Genomic DNA, 16,252 nt, shown 5'->3' on the forward strand with positions numbered 1-16,252 from the left:
ATTTACTTATCAAAAGCAACAGCAGAAAATTAAAATATAAATTGCATAGTTCTCTAGGAACCTCAGTAAAAGAATTCAGCTGTTACAGTTACCAGGTGCCTTATTAATTTCAAAAAAGCAAAACGAAACATTCTAATGCTTCAGGCACAGGTTAAATATTCTGCTTTCACAAAGGTAATTTTTTCCATAAAGTTTCTTTCAGTAAAAGTTTACTGTACAGAGACACTATTTTGCCATTAATATCCATTATAAATTTCTTCTTTAAAGCTAGCAAAATATTTTCCCCCTAGAACTCCATCTTGCCGGAGATGCCGGCACAGCTGCTTGACTCTCCACAGGTCCATCCCGAGATCCCGATATCTAATAAAAAAGCCAAAGAAGGACATCTAGTGGCACCAGGCACGAAACCAAGAACGAGCAGAGGGGGGAAAGCCTGCTGCCATGCCTATGGATCTGCGAGCATCGCTCGTTTCTCATCAGCAACGAGGAAATGTCGAAGGGAAGATCAAAATTAAAGAAAGGAAAAAGTCTGCCCACTTCATTATTTTCTAACGCATAGACACTTCCATCAGTGATACACTTCACACTAAACTCCAAAGCAGAAAGATGAAGCAAAACGAAAGCAGAGCTAACAGTCATTCTTTCAAGTAAGTCCGATTTGTTGGAAGAAAGCTGGATTCCTCAAAATGAACTGAATCTAAACGAAAGAGCCATGAACAAACAACACTGCCACAGAACTCCGGACACAAAGAAGGAAACTACACCTCAGCTTTCCCTTGCGAAACAGTCCTGAGGAAAACCAAGGACGCGCAGAACTAATTCCATTTACCTTGAAGGCACACAGGTACCTCAAACTCCAGCTCAGGGCTGAGCAACAACAGAAGCTAAATTCCAGTTTCAGAAAACTTCCAAAAACTCACCCAATGAGCAAAGGGTAACATTTAGTGCTTATCACTGGTATTAACAGTCAACAATTTCACCATAAGCAACATGAAGTGCTCAAGAAACTTTAGTGGAGTCAGCCATCTGCCAGCTACCAAGGCAGATAAGGAGCACGGGACCCTTCTCCTGGCTGAAGACAAAGAGGGATCGACAGCAAACTCCATATTGCTAGAGAGACAACAGCAGAGCTGAGTAGCACAAGCTACGCAGTCCCAGCTAACATTAGTAGCACAGAGTCTCCGTATTTGTAACGAACTGGGCCTTTCTTATGAAAATCCCCCTTTAAGAGTACAGAAGGGACACCCACATGAAGCACAGGCAAGTCACCAGCCCTGCTCTCTGAGAAATGCAGTCTATAAGGCGGATCACACCTGCTTGCTGGTCTGATGTGACAATCCCGTAGTAAACAACTCTGTGCTGTGTAGCTACCCAGTATTAACTACATGAGGCAGTCATGCATGCTAGAACATAACTGCAGGCTCGTTAAAGAAAACCTGAGTTTTTAGTGTCAGCTTCTATCAAAAGAGGAAGTAGATGAAGTTCCATCTTTATAGCAACTATATAGAGGTCTCTTAGACATCTCGAGATGAAGAATTCTAACCTACCTTGACCAATTCCGTGGCAAGTCCACGTACACCAATCCCTACAGCTTCTCCCTAAGGTGAGCGTTAAAGAGGCCAAGATCAGAAATTCATCCAAGAAATGTGGGACAAGCTACAGAGCTGAACCCTTTCTGCCCAGCTCCCAGACACACTCACCCTTCCTCTGAAGGTCCTTTCTGATTTCCATGAACCCACTGCAGTATGACTTTCCACGCAAGGATTAATCATCCTCTCCAGTGCTGTAGGTGTGATGCCATTTTCGGGGCAGTTTCACAGGCTGTCCTACATGGTCACACAGTGCCAGCTCCTGCCTCCCACAGCAGTGGTCTGTGTGCCACAGGTGCCTTCAGAGGCAACTGATGAAACAGAATTAGCTACTGAGCTGACCCAGCCCAGGGGTCGTCTCCATTCTGAGTGGAGGTGTTTAGAATCCTCTTTGCAGATATTTAATGACTCGATGGACAAGGAAAAACAATCTTCAAAATGAACTGATTTTAACTAGAGATAGTGAAGTGGATTTATAAAATAAAACCACAGCAGAAAGCTACCTGTCTCCCTTGTAACGTTTCACCTACTAGCCTTCATCCAGTTTGCTGCTTCACGCCGGGCTAAGCTATCATTGAAGTATTTCCCTCCTTTCAGTCCTCCCTTTCTTTTTTTTCCTCCTTATTGTTTATACAGGACTCACGTTACCTTCTGAATTTATTTCCCCTCGCTGGACAAGCAGTACCCATGAAACAAAAACTCTTCTTTTTTTCTTTCCTTTTTTAAAAAAAAAAAACCAAGTTTCTTGGAACTTCCTCTTCTTCAGCTCTCTCAAAAGTCCACCAGCACATATGAGACGTAGAATAAAAGAAAGATGCTGTCAGTGGTGATGCACACTGGGATCCACCAGCAAAGAACTAGATATAAAAGCATTCAATTGTGGAGATTATGTGGCCACTGCTAAAATAATGTCCTCTAATGCATAAAAATAAATTACTTTTAAATGTGTTTCCATGGCAAAAGCAGCCACCTGGCACGCAGGTCAGTACTTGGAAATGCTGTCAAGGAATGGAGGCTGACTAGTTAATAGAAGTCAGCCACCATTCCCCTGCCCATATTACAGCTCAGTAGACTTTGAAGAAAGCGTGCTGGAGATGTCATTTTCCACTCTTTCATAAGCATTCACTTCAAGATGCTTCACTCCAGGCTAGCAAGGGGTGCCCTACATCACTATAGTGCCACTTACAGAATTTATGACATAGGATCATGGTTACAACTTCATACACTGCAGGCATTTTTGCAAAATATGGTCACGTGTGTGCATATTCACCATAACATATATTCCTAAGAATGCTTAATTAGCACTATTCTACAGACAAAAAGTTCAGGCATTATACCTCACATTTCTCACACTTACTTTTAAAACAGAAGAGTATTTTTTTACATGTGGAAAGGGGCTTTATGTTTTTGTTTTTCCAAGAGTGTTCATACGTAAAGAGCAGAGTGTTTTGTAGAAGGAAAGCACCTGTTTAAAATATTTCATATTCCTCCTTGCACTGCAATAATTTAATAATAACTGCCTCAGTTAATAAAAACAAACAACAAAGAAAGCCAACAAAAAGAACCTATGCTGTTTTTAAAGACTGAGTTTGGTGTGTATATATTCCAGACAGAAACAATGCCATAGAAAAGAGTGAATCAATGCCTGTCTCCCTAAGTCTTGGAATGAAGACCGCACACACCCCTTTCCGGAAGTCATGCTGTGATGAAACTAACCTCTGCAGAAGGGCAGCCATTCCATGGCATATTTTCCACTAGAGGTCAGGCTGAAGGAGCTAATGATCTATTTTAGCCTTCAAAATCCATGAGTGGGATTTACTAATCAAGGTTTGGAAGTTTGAAAATCAGTGTTTAATTAATACCGCTTTGCTTCACTTAAAGTGAATCACAGAGATGTATTTTCATAAGCGTCCAACAGCTGGAGGGATTTAATCACGAGAGTATTTTAACAGACGTCAATACAACCTGTCACAGAGCAGAGCGCTTGATGTGCCACCTCAGGCGGCAGGACAAGGTTGGAAAAGAGAAAAGCTCTTCCGAAACTTCAGCCTTGAAACAAAAAACCATGTTAGTGTGAATAATAACAGACAACATTCTAGTTACTTTTAAAATGGTATTTTTAAAGTATTGCACTTTTTTTGCATTTAGAAAGGACATATATTACAAGAATTTTCCACCAAAAATCTAGATTGAATTTGTTTCTGTAGATACCTAGGAAGTGATATAGCTAAGCATGGGGTATATGACCATAACAGGCTTCAGACGACTAGAAAATTTTTCAAAATCCCAAAGTGATTTGAACTCGGAGCCTAAGCTTTTCTTTTCCTATATTTTGGTGGCTTATGCAATTCCCCCACTTTCAGAAGCATTGACCCACCTTCTTGAAATAAATACCTTGAAGGCAGTGAAGTTCAGATATACACTTGCTTCTGAAAATTCAAGGAAACTTTTAATGTATCATACATAGTTCTAAACACCTGCTTTGTTGTGACAGGACATAAAGTCGCTTTCAAATGGCAAGTCCTAGCTCAGAGCTCTTTGTCAGCCACCAGCCCTCTCAGCACCTCACTGCCTTCAGCACGTCCATCTGCAGCCATGAAAACCAAGACAAAGTCATTTTGGCCACAGCCACATAAGCATTTATATATAGACTCGAAAACTAAACTGAGGAACTGCTCACGTTTACACTCTTAAAGCAGCACATGAAAGTCACTGAGATGAAACCAGCTGACTAAGTCAAGCTATGTCAGCTAGGATTTTGAAGTACCGCATGGTCAACCATTAGAGCCACTTCAAAGATACATAAAGTACTTTGGAGAAGTAAGAATATAAAATGCCAGGAATAACTGGCAGAGAGAAGAAAACTTGTCGTTTCTCCGGTCACCTAAGATGGGTAGGTGGGAATAACAGCCATAAGGAACAGAAATGAAGCCTAGAAGACATTGGTTTGGACTCTTTTTGTGTGGAACAGCCTTTTCTGTACCTTCACCAGGTCAAACGCAGCATACCTGCTGATAACAGCCAGTCATTTCATCAGTTACAGGTTATTTTGTTTAATGACTTGTAATGGTACCTTATCGTAGCAGTCCAAATTCCACATGCACACGTTTTAAAAGGTGAAAATTCAGTTTAGCTCAGTAACACATTCAACTAATACACACTTTTTCCTTTACCAGTTCTTCTGTAAATAAGCTAACCTTTTAAAATTTACAGCTGTACAACAGGCACAGCACACCTCTCTCAGGCATGGCCTGGAGAAAGGCAAGAGCCCTTTGAGAAGGATGACTGCGACACTTCCACGGAGCTGGCAGTCGGGAGTTTGACTGAAGCTGGTAAGGCAGATTTCCCAGATTGAGCACGTACCCCACCAAGCTGCACAGATGGTATTTGTGGGAGCAAAGGAAAATAAGATATAGGTTTAAAATAAACACAAGAGAAACACAGAATAATATTGAATCACTCTAGGTATTTCTACAGGTTTCCGTTTGTCTTTTCTACTTCTCAGCACACAGCGAGTGTATGTTCAGGGCTTTGAAACCACCGAGCAAATGGAAGGGATTTAAAACTAGTTTTGTTTCAACTGTAAGATCACAGAAGTAAAGACAGGCTCCAGGTATTTCTCTTCAGAACGAGATTTCTGTACAGACGCTTGATGCAAAGAGAGTTTAAAATGCTGTTCCTGGGTAGGTCTAGCCAATGACAAGTAGGCTTGTCAGAACAGCCTTTTTGACGCTGAAGGAAAGGACTCGCTCTGCTGCTGAATTTCAAACAGGTCCCTCTGCATGGCGGCTACTTTCCCATTGTTTTAAACGGACAGAAAGACACCGCTGGAAACGGGCAAGCTACAAAGAAGGGAGGCAAATACAGCTTCAGATGCTGCTGTTATAAGGAGGCAAAGTAGCCACAGAGAGGCCAATCTGAGCTGGCAGGCTGACCCTGACAGCAGCTGGTTTGAGCCCCAGCTCAAGGCCGCAGTCTGGCCCCTTCCCCCTCCATCACTAGTCCTTCCCAAGCTGGGCCAATCTTACCTTGTTACAATGATACTGTCCAAGTTAGCTGGTCTCAAGATCCCATCAAAAGCTAGCAGAGAAAGAAGGAATAGGAGGAAAACAGCACAGGTAGGAAGTGGTGGAGAAAGACATGATGAGAAGAAACACGAAAGCTCACATTTCCCACCGGAGTCCCTGGTAACCCAGAGGTGCTGACATGCGCTTGCTCTGCCACCTCAGGAAGTGAAGCTCCATAATGTGGTACTTCTAATCCTCCTCTCTTAAGCGTCCTCCTTCTGAAGGATCCAACTCTTCATTATTTCACTCGTTAGCTAGATTTAATTTCTGGTGAATCAAAGTTAACTTCCTGATTTCAAGTCCCACTCTTCTCTCGTTTAGTTGATGTGACTTTAACACCATCCTTGAATTGCAATAAAAATCTCCCTTCTTTGGAATAAAGCAGTCTGTCTGTACCTGTCCTGACTCCTCCTGCTACCTTTTTCAGTTACAAATGTAACGCTGCATGGACTTCCACTGGTTCATCTCACAGCTCCGGGTAGACAGGTAGGCCCTGCCGTGATCTGCCTCGCAGGACTACACCCACTTCTCCCACGCAAAGAGAAGAGAAAAGCAAACCCTTTGGCAAACAGGGGCAGCACAGAGAACTCTCCAGCTCCTCGACGGGCTGTCCCTTAGCAGCGCAGCTTCTGGGGTAGGAAAGTAAACCAAACATACTGCACTCTGACTTCTGTCATTTAAAACTTACCAATGACCAGCACACTGGATACAAAGACTCTTCTGGTGGTTTTTTTTTTCCCTTGGAATCTTGTGCTATTATTTAAGGCACAGCTACAAAAACAAATGAATGAAACAAAAATGACCAGGAAGAGTCTTTAAAGAAAATACTTCAAACTAACACATCACATAAAGATACAAGCAAAGAGCAAAATTTTCCATCAGCAACATATTTATGACAGTATGACATGCAAACTAATTATATATTCACATCTGAATTACTTGATATATACACGCACGTGTCACTCATTTTATGCTGAATTTATTAAAAAATAAAATAAACTCTTCTACGAAGAGTCTACACTTTATTCAGTCATAAAACCTATGTTTGGAGCAACTTCGACAAAAAGAATTACTTCGAATTTTCACCAGTGTCACTAAACAGAGTCTAGCCCAAATACTTTTCAATCTACTCAACTGAGAGAAATAGAGCTGCAACGGTGTGGGTTTTTTAATCCCAAAGCGGATTATACAAACAACAATTTCATCAAAGATTTCTTACAACAAGCCTAGCGTTACTGGTTATATCTTATTATTAAGGTAAGCATTCTTCAAAGAACTGTATGATTGGAATCTCTTCCAGATACATAGTGACATGCTATTTGCTGGCTGCAGTGAGAAGAGTCAAAATGAAAACAAAAACACAAACACGCTTTATTTTCCTCTTGTCTTTATTGATTTAGACTTCAGAGCTACAGCCAAAAATAGTGCATCTGTAGAAAATTACCACACATGCTATCAATACAGCATCATCACATGTTTAGAATTGTAAGCACTTGACAGAGCACAAAGGGAACATTCAATCTAACATCTTGGCAATGCAGCCCATGAACAGGAAAAACAGGGAGAAGGGTATTTTATTCCTCCAAAAAGAAATACTTCTGAACAGGAATGAAAAGCCTGTACTAAAACACGAATTCCAGTCACCATGGAAAACTCATGCTGGCTCATTCAAGGCACCAACACACACTGCGGGGAAAGTCTGCGTGGAATGTCGAATGGTACACAGAAACGACGACTCTGCTACAGGTACGCCACCTTCAGCACTTTGTACGCCATTGAGATGGTCACTGCGTACCCAACCGCCCAAGACAAACCTCTGCCGGGCTGGGGAAGAGGGATCAGGTATGCTAAAGTGTGAGCGACCCTAGCCCCGGCGAAGATCCTGAAATGCAGCAAGGCCGTGGACAGCTCAGGGCCACTGAGAGCATACAGAAGTCCGATGCCAAGAAACGGGACAATATTTTCAAGGTCATTCAGGTGGCCTCTGGGGAAAGAAGCAAAGTTGTTTTACAGTGTTACATTTTGTTGAATAAATCACTTCAAGCATCATTATTTTTCAGCATCTTCAGATCACGGTACTGTTAAGGCCCTAACACAACTGCTGGCTTCCTCTGCAGTGGGGACTCGATCCAGCTACTGAAACGATTTTGGCACATTCACCTGACATCGCTCTGGTCTCTCTTGCTGGACCCTACATTTTTAATCTTCTGATCTTCTGTATGAAAGGTCTTAGTTTTCCCCCAAGATCTTGGTAATATTAGGGACTTATATGAGGTATATGAGTGCACCTGGGTGTTCAAGCATGCAGGGAAAGTCAGGGAAGAAGACAGATAGCTGGAATTTTCTTGTAGCTTCTCTCAACTGAACATCAATTAACTGGATGACTGTGACTGCAACTACTAGGCTTCACGGCCCAGATGGTCTATTCCAATCCCATAAACTCAGTTTGTAGTCTCCATAAAGAAAATATGAAATATCCTACACATGAAACATTCTATCAAATTTTCATGAAGTTCAATCATCTTGAAGAATGTTATTTCTGAGCATCTAACAGGTGTGACAGTTACGCTTTTGGTTCATTTTCTTCACTACTAAGCACTAAAATAGCTGAAAAACGTTTCAAATTTTGAAACCATAATATAATTTACTAAAAATGTGTTGAGATTGAACTCCAGATCTTGAAGCATTCTTTCACACCTTTTCCTAAACCTTCCCTGCTCCCTTTACCTCCTTAGATAAATTATACTTCCAGCCAAATTAACTGATTGAAACAACCTCTAAGCCTTACTAATTATGTCAAATTTCACAGCCAACTAGAATCAGAACACGGTGCTGTTTCGCAGCTGCTTTCTGAACTCATTTATCATTACAAGGAAACATATCCTCCAGCTTTTTTTTTTTCCAAAAAAAAAAGTACACTGAAGAAAGTAATGTCTTTCTTTTCTATACCCACTTTTTTTTCCTCCAAAAAAAAGTACACTGAAGAAAGCAATGTCCTTCTTTTTTATACCCATAAACAGAACAAATTCCAGTCACTTCTACAGAAGAGAAGCCATGCTAAATCTATGTGGCATTATCTGTTGCCGTGAAGTTTGCAAAAGAAAACACAGTAAACTTCCATTAAGAGCCATTGTTGGGAGGAAAAAAAAAAACGGATGCTGCAACACCAATGGAATAACCAGAACCAAGCTGACTTACTACGTTTGGTGAAGTCTGAACAAGTCTGCAAAACAGCAACACAGGATTTGGTAATACGGTGTTATAAAAATCTAATCTGTGTAAATGACTGTGAGGTGGTTGTCATCTCTCTAATGAAACAATCTGAGTTAAAAGGGCATTTGGTCATAAAGTTAGTATGGACTTAGTTGTCCTCTTAGAATTCAGGAATAGAAAGGAACTACTCCTCGCCAAAAAGTGCCCATTTTTATGTAACAACCAGCAAATTAAACAATTAACAACTCCCCGAACCACTCAGTGGAAGAAAAAGGAAAGTTCAGAGCATCTTTACAGCCCACTGATGTTCAACTCTTCTTTCTGAGATTTTAATCCAGAAGAGACACACAGAAATACACTAGCCTTCATGGAACCACAGCCATCTCCATTTGCAAGGATGCACTGTTCTGAAATGAGAGCTGATACTTATTTTCAAGATCTTCCCTAACGGTGGTTTAAATGAGAACAGTTCATTCACATTAAAGTTTTCGGTATAAAAATACATACAGCAAATAAACTGTTAGCTTCAGTAAGGAACAATGATACGGAAAGTATTCCACTAAAGCTTTCCTTGGTTAGCACAGGTGTACCAAACAGCATCTCTGAAGTTCTGATTTTGGTAAGTGAAAAATGTTGCCATCAGCTAAATAAAACTAAATAAACTGCAACATTTAGCCCACTGAAATACAGCTTACATTCTGCCACAAATCTTGCAAAACAAAATACACACACCGCAGGCTGCACACTGCTACACTATTATAAACAGCATTCTTCCAGAAGGCTGGTCAACTTTCGCTACAATTGACACATCAGTGAGTAACCTCCATTCAATCCAGCAAACAGAGCACAAGCTTTGACTCCCACTCAGTACCGTTTGCCACATTAATGCCCTCACTACAGCTCTGGAGTTCCATAACTTTAACACAGTTTTGCTCCTCTTCCCCCTGTTACTTCCTTTACCCTCTAGGAAAAGATGCAACTATTGCAACTGGTGTTCAAATTATATAGAAAGCTAATACACACTTAGTGTACGCTGCTTCATACTGAATCAACTTACGGTCATATTTTAAATCTCACCACTTCCCCCACGCATACAGGATACTATCCAAGAGTTAGCTATTATAACCAGACAATGACTTCTTATTTTTAGTAGGCCTGCTGAGTATTTGAATGTGGAATGTTTTGTTCATTTAGACAAATTAATGTATTAGATTACTACATCAAGCAAAACACATGCAGGCTTGCCAAAGAGAGTGGAGGGTGAAATTAATTCCTTGATTTAGTATTATTCTGCTATTTAAAATAATTTTTAAAGACTCCTATGCATTACCTGCGTACACGTTCAACATCTGGATCGGACCGTAGATACTTTTTAGCACTCTCACCTTTACCAAATGACGCTGTATCTTCTGGGTTGGCAAACGCCTATTTCAAACACAAACACATGGAAGATATTAGAAGCCAGAATATTTCTTCTAGTCAAGACAGCCTGCTACAAAGTTCACTCTTTTTACTAATGCCTCTGTAACCTCACATAGCTTACCTGAAGTTAAATGCAGGGGAGTAATATATTGCTCACTGCATTACTGTTTTCTTGAGTCTAGCATGTATGTAGCGTGCGTGCTGACAAACCAATGTAATACAATTTATGCACATAGAGAAAGCCTTCTTGGTAGATGGACAAGCATGGCAGATGACTGATACTCAGCCCGAAGTAATGCCAGTGGGCTGAAGCAACATAAGGACCTGGAAGGCAGAACTACTGGCTGTGCTGCCTCTTTTCCACTCTTCTTGACAAATTATCTGAAAAGTCCTTTCAGATCCTTTCCTTCCTCAGAAGTCTACACAGCAATAGCATCCAAGAGACTCATCTCATGCACATTTATGACCAAGTACGTTTCTCCCTCTCCTCTTAGGCACAAATTTTTCCACTCATTATTATCTCCAAATACTGTAAGATACTATTTAAAAACAACATTTAAGTCTGTAAGTACAGACCGCAATAGATCTCTCCTCACTGACACGTGGTAACATGCATTCTGCGGACTGTTCAGGTTATGCAGGCTTAAGTCAAGAAAACCTTTTGATTTTAGGAGGGCTACATGATTGCTGAGGCAGCCTTAATCCCTTTTTGTGAAATATCCTTAGCTTAGAAATTCTGGAGACACGTTAATGCTATCAGCATCAGTAACACTTTACCTTCTCTCGCTCCACTAACTACATTCCTCCATTTTTTCTTAACATTTTAAAGACCTTTTTATATTACATAGGAAATAAAAATGAGTTTACTAGTTTGTCTGTTTGTAATATTACTGTCTTTCATAAGAAAACCAAGTACTCCAAATCAATGAGGGCCCTATTGTCACCTGCATACACATGGATCATAACATGGTAGGAGCATTAATACTGGACTCCACTGGATCTACGCCCAGGACCAGTACAGCTGGCGTGCTTCCACAAGAGCAAAAGGAAGTAAGGTTACGACACAGATGTCTGGGTCCTACTTTGAACATACATGACAGGCTGTGTGGTCTAATATACTCAATTTTCAGCTGCACCAAAGACCTAGAGAGCTATCAGAACCCAGCAGTAGCTCAAATGCTGTGCTATTTGGACTTCAGGAACAACAGAACAGTTCAGCTGGGTACTCTTGCAGAAACAAAAAGCAGCATTTCAACTAAAGGACTGCAACAAAGTCCCTGAAGCACACACCGTCTCGCAGAAGATCTCACAAGAATAGCCATATGGGGCAAACTCATGGCTCTTTCAGCCCAGGAGCAAGTGTTACCAACAGTGGCCATGAGCAGATGCCTAGAAATAACCAAGAACAGGGCAAACACAACACGATGCTTCCCATGAGCGCATTCTCCTAAGTTAGATGCAGCTTCTGCATCATTTCGTAAACCTCAGTGGATTTTTCATATACTTACCTAGCCTACACATCAATCCACGTAAATTTTCAGCCTGACTCTCATTCTAGAAAATAATTAACTTTTTTTTTTTTAGATAATGACCTACCTGCAACGGGAAGGCAAAAACAATTAGGGAATGTAAAGAGTTTTAGAATTACTGGATAAAAAGGTTACAGATGCATAAAAATCCACTTCATATCCCCTCTTCTGACCCTACTAGTTGGTTACTCATGTAACATGGCTCCAGATCACATTTTATTTGCTTTATAAATTGGGTACCCTGGACACCAGCGTTCTGGAGAACACAGTGGAAATCACAGTTATTAAAAACTCTTGTTTAAATATAATAGAAAAGTTTTAGAAGGGTAGAGTAAGTCAAATGCAACTGTAAGATATAGGCTGATAATTTAATTAGGTTAAAGACATCGTCCATTTCAGACCAACAAAGCACCAGCAGGCCAAACTCGGAATATCATTAGAGGAAGGAGGAGGAAGAAAAAGAAGAGCACCAGTATTTGAAAGCTGAAAAGAAGAGAAACACCTGTGACATCTCTATATTTCAGCACAAATTTCAATCTACTCTACCAGACATTATTCCCCATTTCTTACCTTTCTTGTGATTCTGAAGTATGCTGTTACAAGACTCATTAGCATCATTTTTAGAAGGACAATAGTTGCATAAGTAGCATAAGCCCGGAAGACTTCATTGTCAATTAACTGGGTCAATTTAGCCATTTCTGCACTTCTCACTGATGACCTTTAAAAAACCATTAAAGTTAGGCTAACATCATAGCAATTCAAAGTTCTGACAACAAGATTGTCAGAATAGCCTTTTTTATTTTAGCATCACTGCAATGACAGCACAATTTTGCTACTGTGAAAAGTTTTTTTTCCACAAAATTTTCCTCAATTTGTTTTTACAATGGTATAATACTTCAAGATGAGAAATTATATTATCATTTAATATTTTGCTTCCATTATATCTGTTTATTAAACTGTCAAAATATAAAACATAAAAATGTTTACTGTAATTGCAGAATCAAGATTTAGTCACAGAAATCAGTACACGTTTGAACTAACACAAGGAGCTAAGACTGATTTTAGACCAATCCATTCGAACTAGTGAATTTCCCTAAGCAGTTAGCAGGATATAAAGCATGTGATGACATACTATACGCACCATAGTGTTTAGAAGAAAATTAGTATTGCCTACCTTTTTTTTTTTGTAAAATGACACAATTATAATTGCACTTCAGCTTTCAAACTAACCAGTATCTTCCTACCCAGCAATAACTTGTGATCAAACTGAGTTAAACACGCATTTTTCTCCTTTGAGACCTTGTTCTTAAAAATTGCTTTTAGCATGATTCACAGGCAAAGATTAAGTTATAATGACAAAAAGCAGAGAACTATTTATGCTTTTATCATGGGACGTTCAAGCTAATGAACTCTCTTTCCAATGAGACCATACCAAACCCACAATCCTATGGAGGTGGTACCTTTTATCAACACCATAAAGTTAAGAATGTGATGAGGAAAGAACGCACGTAAAGCAAAAAGCATATACCCTTGCACATTCAATTTGTGCTCTGCATGGAACAAGGCTTTTGCCTCACCAAGTGCTTCAACCATGCACTTACGAGTAGGAATCCATAAAACTTGCATGTCTCAGCTTCACTTGAGACCAAAATAGATGTACTTTTTGTTATAGTTAACTTCATTATTTCTTATTATATCATTTTAACAATAGCAATACAGAAGTTAATACTAATATTTACTTGATTGCAGCTCTAACAATCTGTCATCTTGCTTTCAGCACAAAGTCACCACCAGCTACAGCCAAACAAGGGAAACCAGATGAGCCGAGCGCAGTAGAAGACTATTGCTCTGAAGGCACATCCTTGGTGGGGACGTGGGCAGGATGGAGGTAAGCAGCTGTTTGCTCAGTGAAACAAATCTAGCGTTGCCTGGGCTTGTTGGGCTTGGTGAGGGGATTTTGCTTCCTCTTTTATCCTCTCCAAAACAGTGCTTGGGTTACCAGCCCAAGCACTGGGTCCAGGGGTAACGAAAAGTTCAGTACAGCCTTCCTCCCTTCACTTCACAGCACAGCAGCAATGAAGCTAACCAACAATTCAGCAAAGATTTTTCTCAGCAGTTTCTACAGAACCTGCAGTTTCACACAACAAAAAGAAAGTAAAATGGTGCCCTCAGAGTGTTTTTCCTTACTGGATTTTAAAGTTGTGCTGAAAATACTTCCAAGAACTACGCAAAGTCATGAGAACTTAGAATCACAGAATGGTTTGGGTTGGAAGGGACCTTAAAGATCATCTGGTTCCAACCCCCCTGCCATGAGCAGGGACACCTTCCACTAGACCAGGTTGCTCAGAGCTCCATCCAACCTGGCCTTGAACACTGCCAGGGAGGGGGCAGCCACAGCTTCTCTGGGCAACCTGTGCCAGTGTTTCACTACCCTCACGGTGATGAATTTCTTCCTAATATCTAATATAAGTCTGCCCTCTTTTAGTTACACCCATTCCCCCCTTGTCCTGTCACTATACACCCTTGTGAAAAGCCCCTCTCCATCCTTCCTGTAGGCCCCTTCAGGTACTGGAAGGCTGCTCTAAGGTCACCCTGCAGCCTTCTCTGCTCCAGGCTGAACAGCCCCAACTCTCTCAGCCTGTCCTCACAGGAGAGGTGCTCCAGCCCGCGGATGATCTTCATGGCCCTCCTCTGGACCCGCTCCAACACATCCATGTCCTTCTTATGTTGGGGGCCCCAGAGCTGGACGCAGGACTCCAGGTGGGGTCCCACCAGAGGGGAGCAGAGGGGCAGAATCCCCCCCTCACCCTGCTGGCCACGTTTCTCTTGATGCAGCCCAGGACACAGCTGGCTTTCCGCCCTGCGAGCAAACGTGTTCACCAACGCCTCCGTGTCCCTCCCCGCGGAACCACACCACACGTACCCACTTCCCCCTCTCGGCAGGGCTGGCCTCCCCACGCTCTCACAGAGCCCAGGCCTTTCCTTCGCGACAGGAAGGAAGCGACCGGAGAATTCACAGCTTTAACACCAGCAGAAACGCAAAACCAAACCCCACGCACTAAACCAGCACCGGCCTTACGGGGAGACGCTGCGTCCGGCCACGCGCGGCCCGACCTGCACACGCAATGTAACACCTCTCCGTGTCGCGAACGCCAAACCCCGACCCCGCGCAGAGGGCCCCGGCCGGGCAGGCGCCGTGCCCCGCTCCCCCCGCGCCCGGCTGGAACCGGCCGCCGCCTCCTGTTCGTTGTTGGATCGCTCAGGCGCTGGTTGCCAAAGCGCCGGTGCCCTCAGCGGCCGCTCGCCGCCCGGCCCCGCGCCCCGCTCCCTCGTCCAGGCCCCCGCGCTCGCCGACGCCGCCCGGCCGGCGCCCGCTTCGCTTCACGGAGCCGCCACTACCCACCGCCACCCCCCCCCCCCCGCGCCACTCCACACCGCGCCCGGCCGCCCCCTGAGGGAAAAAAACCCGCAAACCGGCCCCCCTCCCGCGGCCGCGGAGAGTTTCGCGCCCGGAAGGCGGCGGGGGGATCTTCCGCTGCCGCCCGGCCGCGGGAACCGCCATCCCGCAGCGCCCACGCACCTCGCCCGCGTCCCCTCGGAAAGCGCGCACGCCGCGGCGGGCCCCGCTGCTCCCCACCGGCCGCTGCGCCTCCGCCCGCCCCGGGGCCCGGCCCCGCCTCGCCTCGCCCTCCCGGGCGCGGAGGCGGGTCCCGGCCGCCGTTCCCCGCGGGCCGCCGCGGCCTCCGGGGCCGGTGTGGTGGCGGGCAGGCCGCCGGCTCGTCCGCCGGGGCTCGGCCAGGGGAGGCCGGGTTCAGGCCCGGACCCCAGCGAGCGTTACCGGAGGCGGGAGCAACAAGGAAATCCGGAAAAAGCAAACAAGAAAAAGCCCCGTGGGCTTGGAGGCTGTTCAAATCCTGGAGGGAAAGCAAAGATGGTGGCCCAGCCGGGCTTCATGTCCAGCGATAGCACAGATTTCCAGCTGGGCTCGGAGCTTACCTGGAAAAAAAACTATGTGAAGCGCCTGAAGCCTCTGTACTTCAGGCCCCTGCATTGTTTCGGTCTGAACTTTGACCAGAGGAAAAATATCTACAAATACTTGCATTGCCAAGCCATGAGTTTTGCTCCGGCCATTACGCATCACGTTGCTTTGCAAAAGGAACTTCTGGGCTGGCCAGGGACTTCTACGGGCGCACTGGAGTGTGATGAAAGGAGGAAAACCAGTGTCTGAGCTTCCCACTGCTGCTTCGGAGAAAATTACGCTGTTCCCACAGCACTCCTCCTCATAACCGGAGGAATGCTTGTGAAGAAGCAGCTCGTGATAAACAAGGCTGAATGAATAGAGAGATAAATGTACTCAGGTTCCCAGTAAAGGTTTCGGAAATAATCCTAAAGATGTGTACAAAGTCAGAAAGGGATCCAATTTTTAAAGCCA

General features: G+C 43.4%; 1 protein-coding gene across 3 annotated transcripts; it reads right to left on the bottom strand.

The window, feature by feature from the left end:
• Positions 1 to 7,026: 7,026 nt before the first annotated feature.
• Positions 7,027 to 15,876, bottom strand: MGST1 (microsomal glutathione S-transferase 1). 3 transcript variants are annotated; one of them, XM_075440417.1, is made up of 4 exons: positions 15,817 to 15,876; positions 12,391 to 12,538; positions 10,200 to 10,294; positions 7,027 to 7,640 (listed from the first exon to the last, which is right to left on the bottom strand). In XM_075440417.1, the coding sequence occupies exons 2-4, from the start codon at positions 12,514 to 12,516 to the stop codon at positions 7,397 to 7,399; spliced, it is 465 nt and encodes a 154-aa protein (XP_075296532.1). In that variant the 5' UTR covers positions 12,517 to 12,538; positions 15,817 to 15,876; the 3' UTR covers positions 7,027 to 7,396. The 3 variants fall into 3 exon arrangements, with proteins under 3 accessions (XP_075296532.1, XP_075296515.1, XP_075296525.1); XM_075440400.1 differs by lacking the exon at positions 15,817 to 15,876 and adding an exon at positions 15,401 to 15,483; XM_075440410.1 differs by lacking the exon at positions 15,817 to 15,876 and adding an exon at positions 13,560 to 13,647.
• Between the last annotated feature and the right edge of the window lie 376 nt (positions 15,877 to 16,252).

The sequence above is a fragment of the Opisthocomus hoazin genome, chromosome 1 (genome assembly GCF_030867145.1).
Source record: "Opisthocomus hoazin isolate bOpiHoa1 chromosome 1, bOpiHoa1.hap1, whole genome shotgun sequence".
NCBI classification, from domain to species: Eukaryota; Metazoa; Chordata; class Aves; order Opisthocomiformes; family Opisthocomidae; genus Opisthocomus; species Opisthocomus hoazin.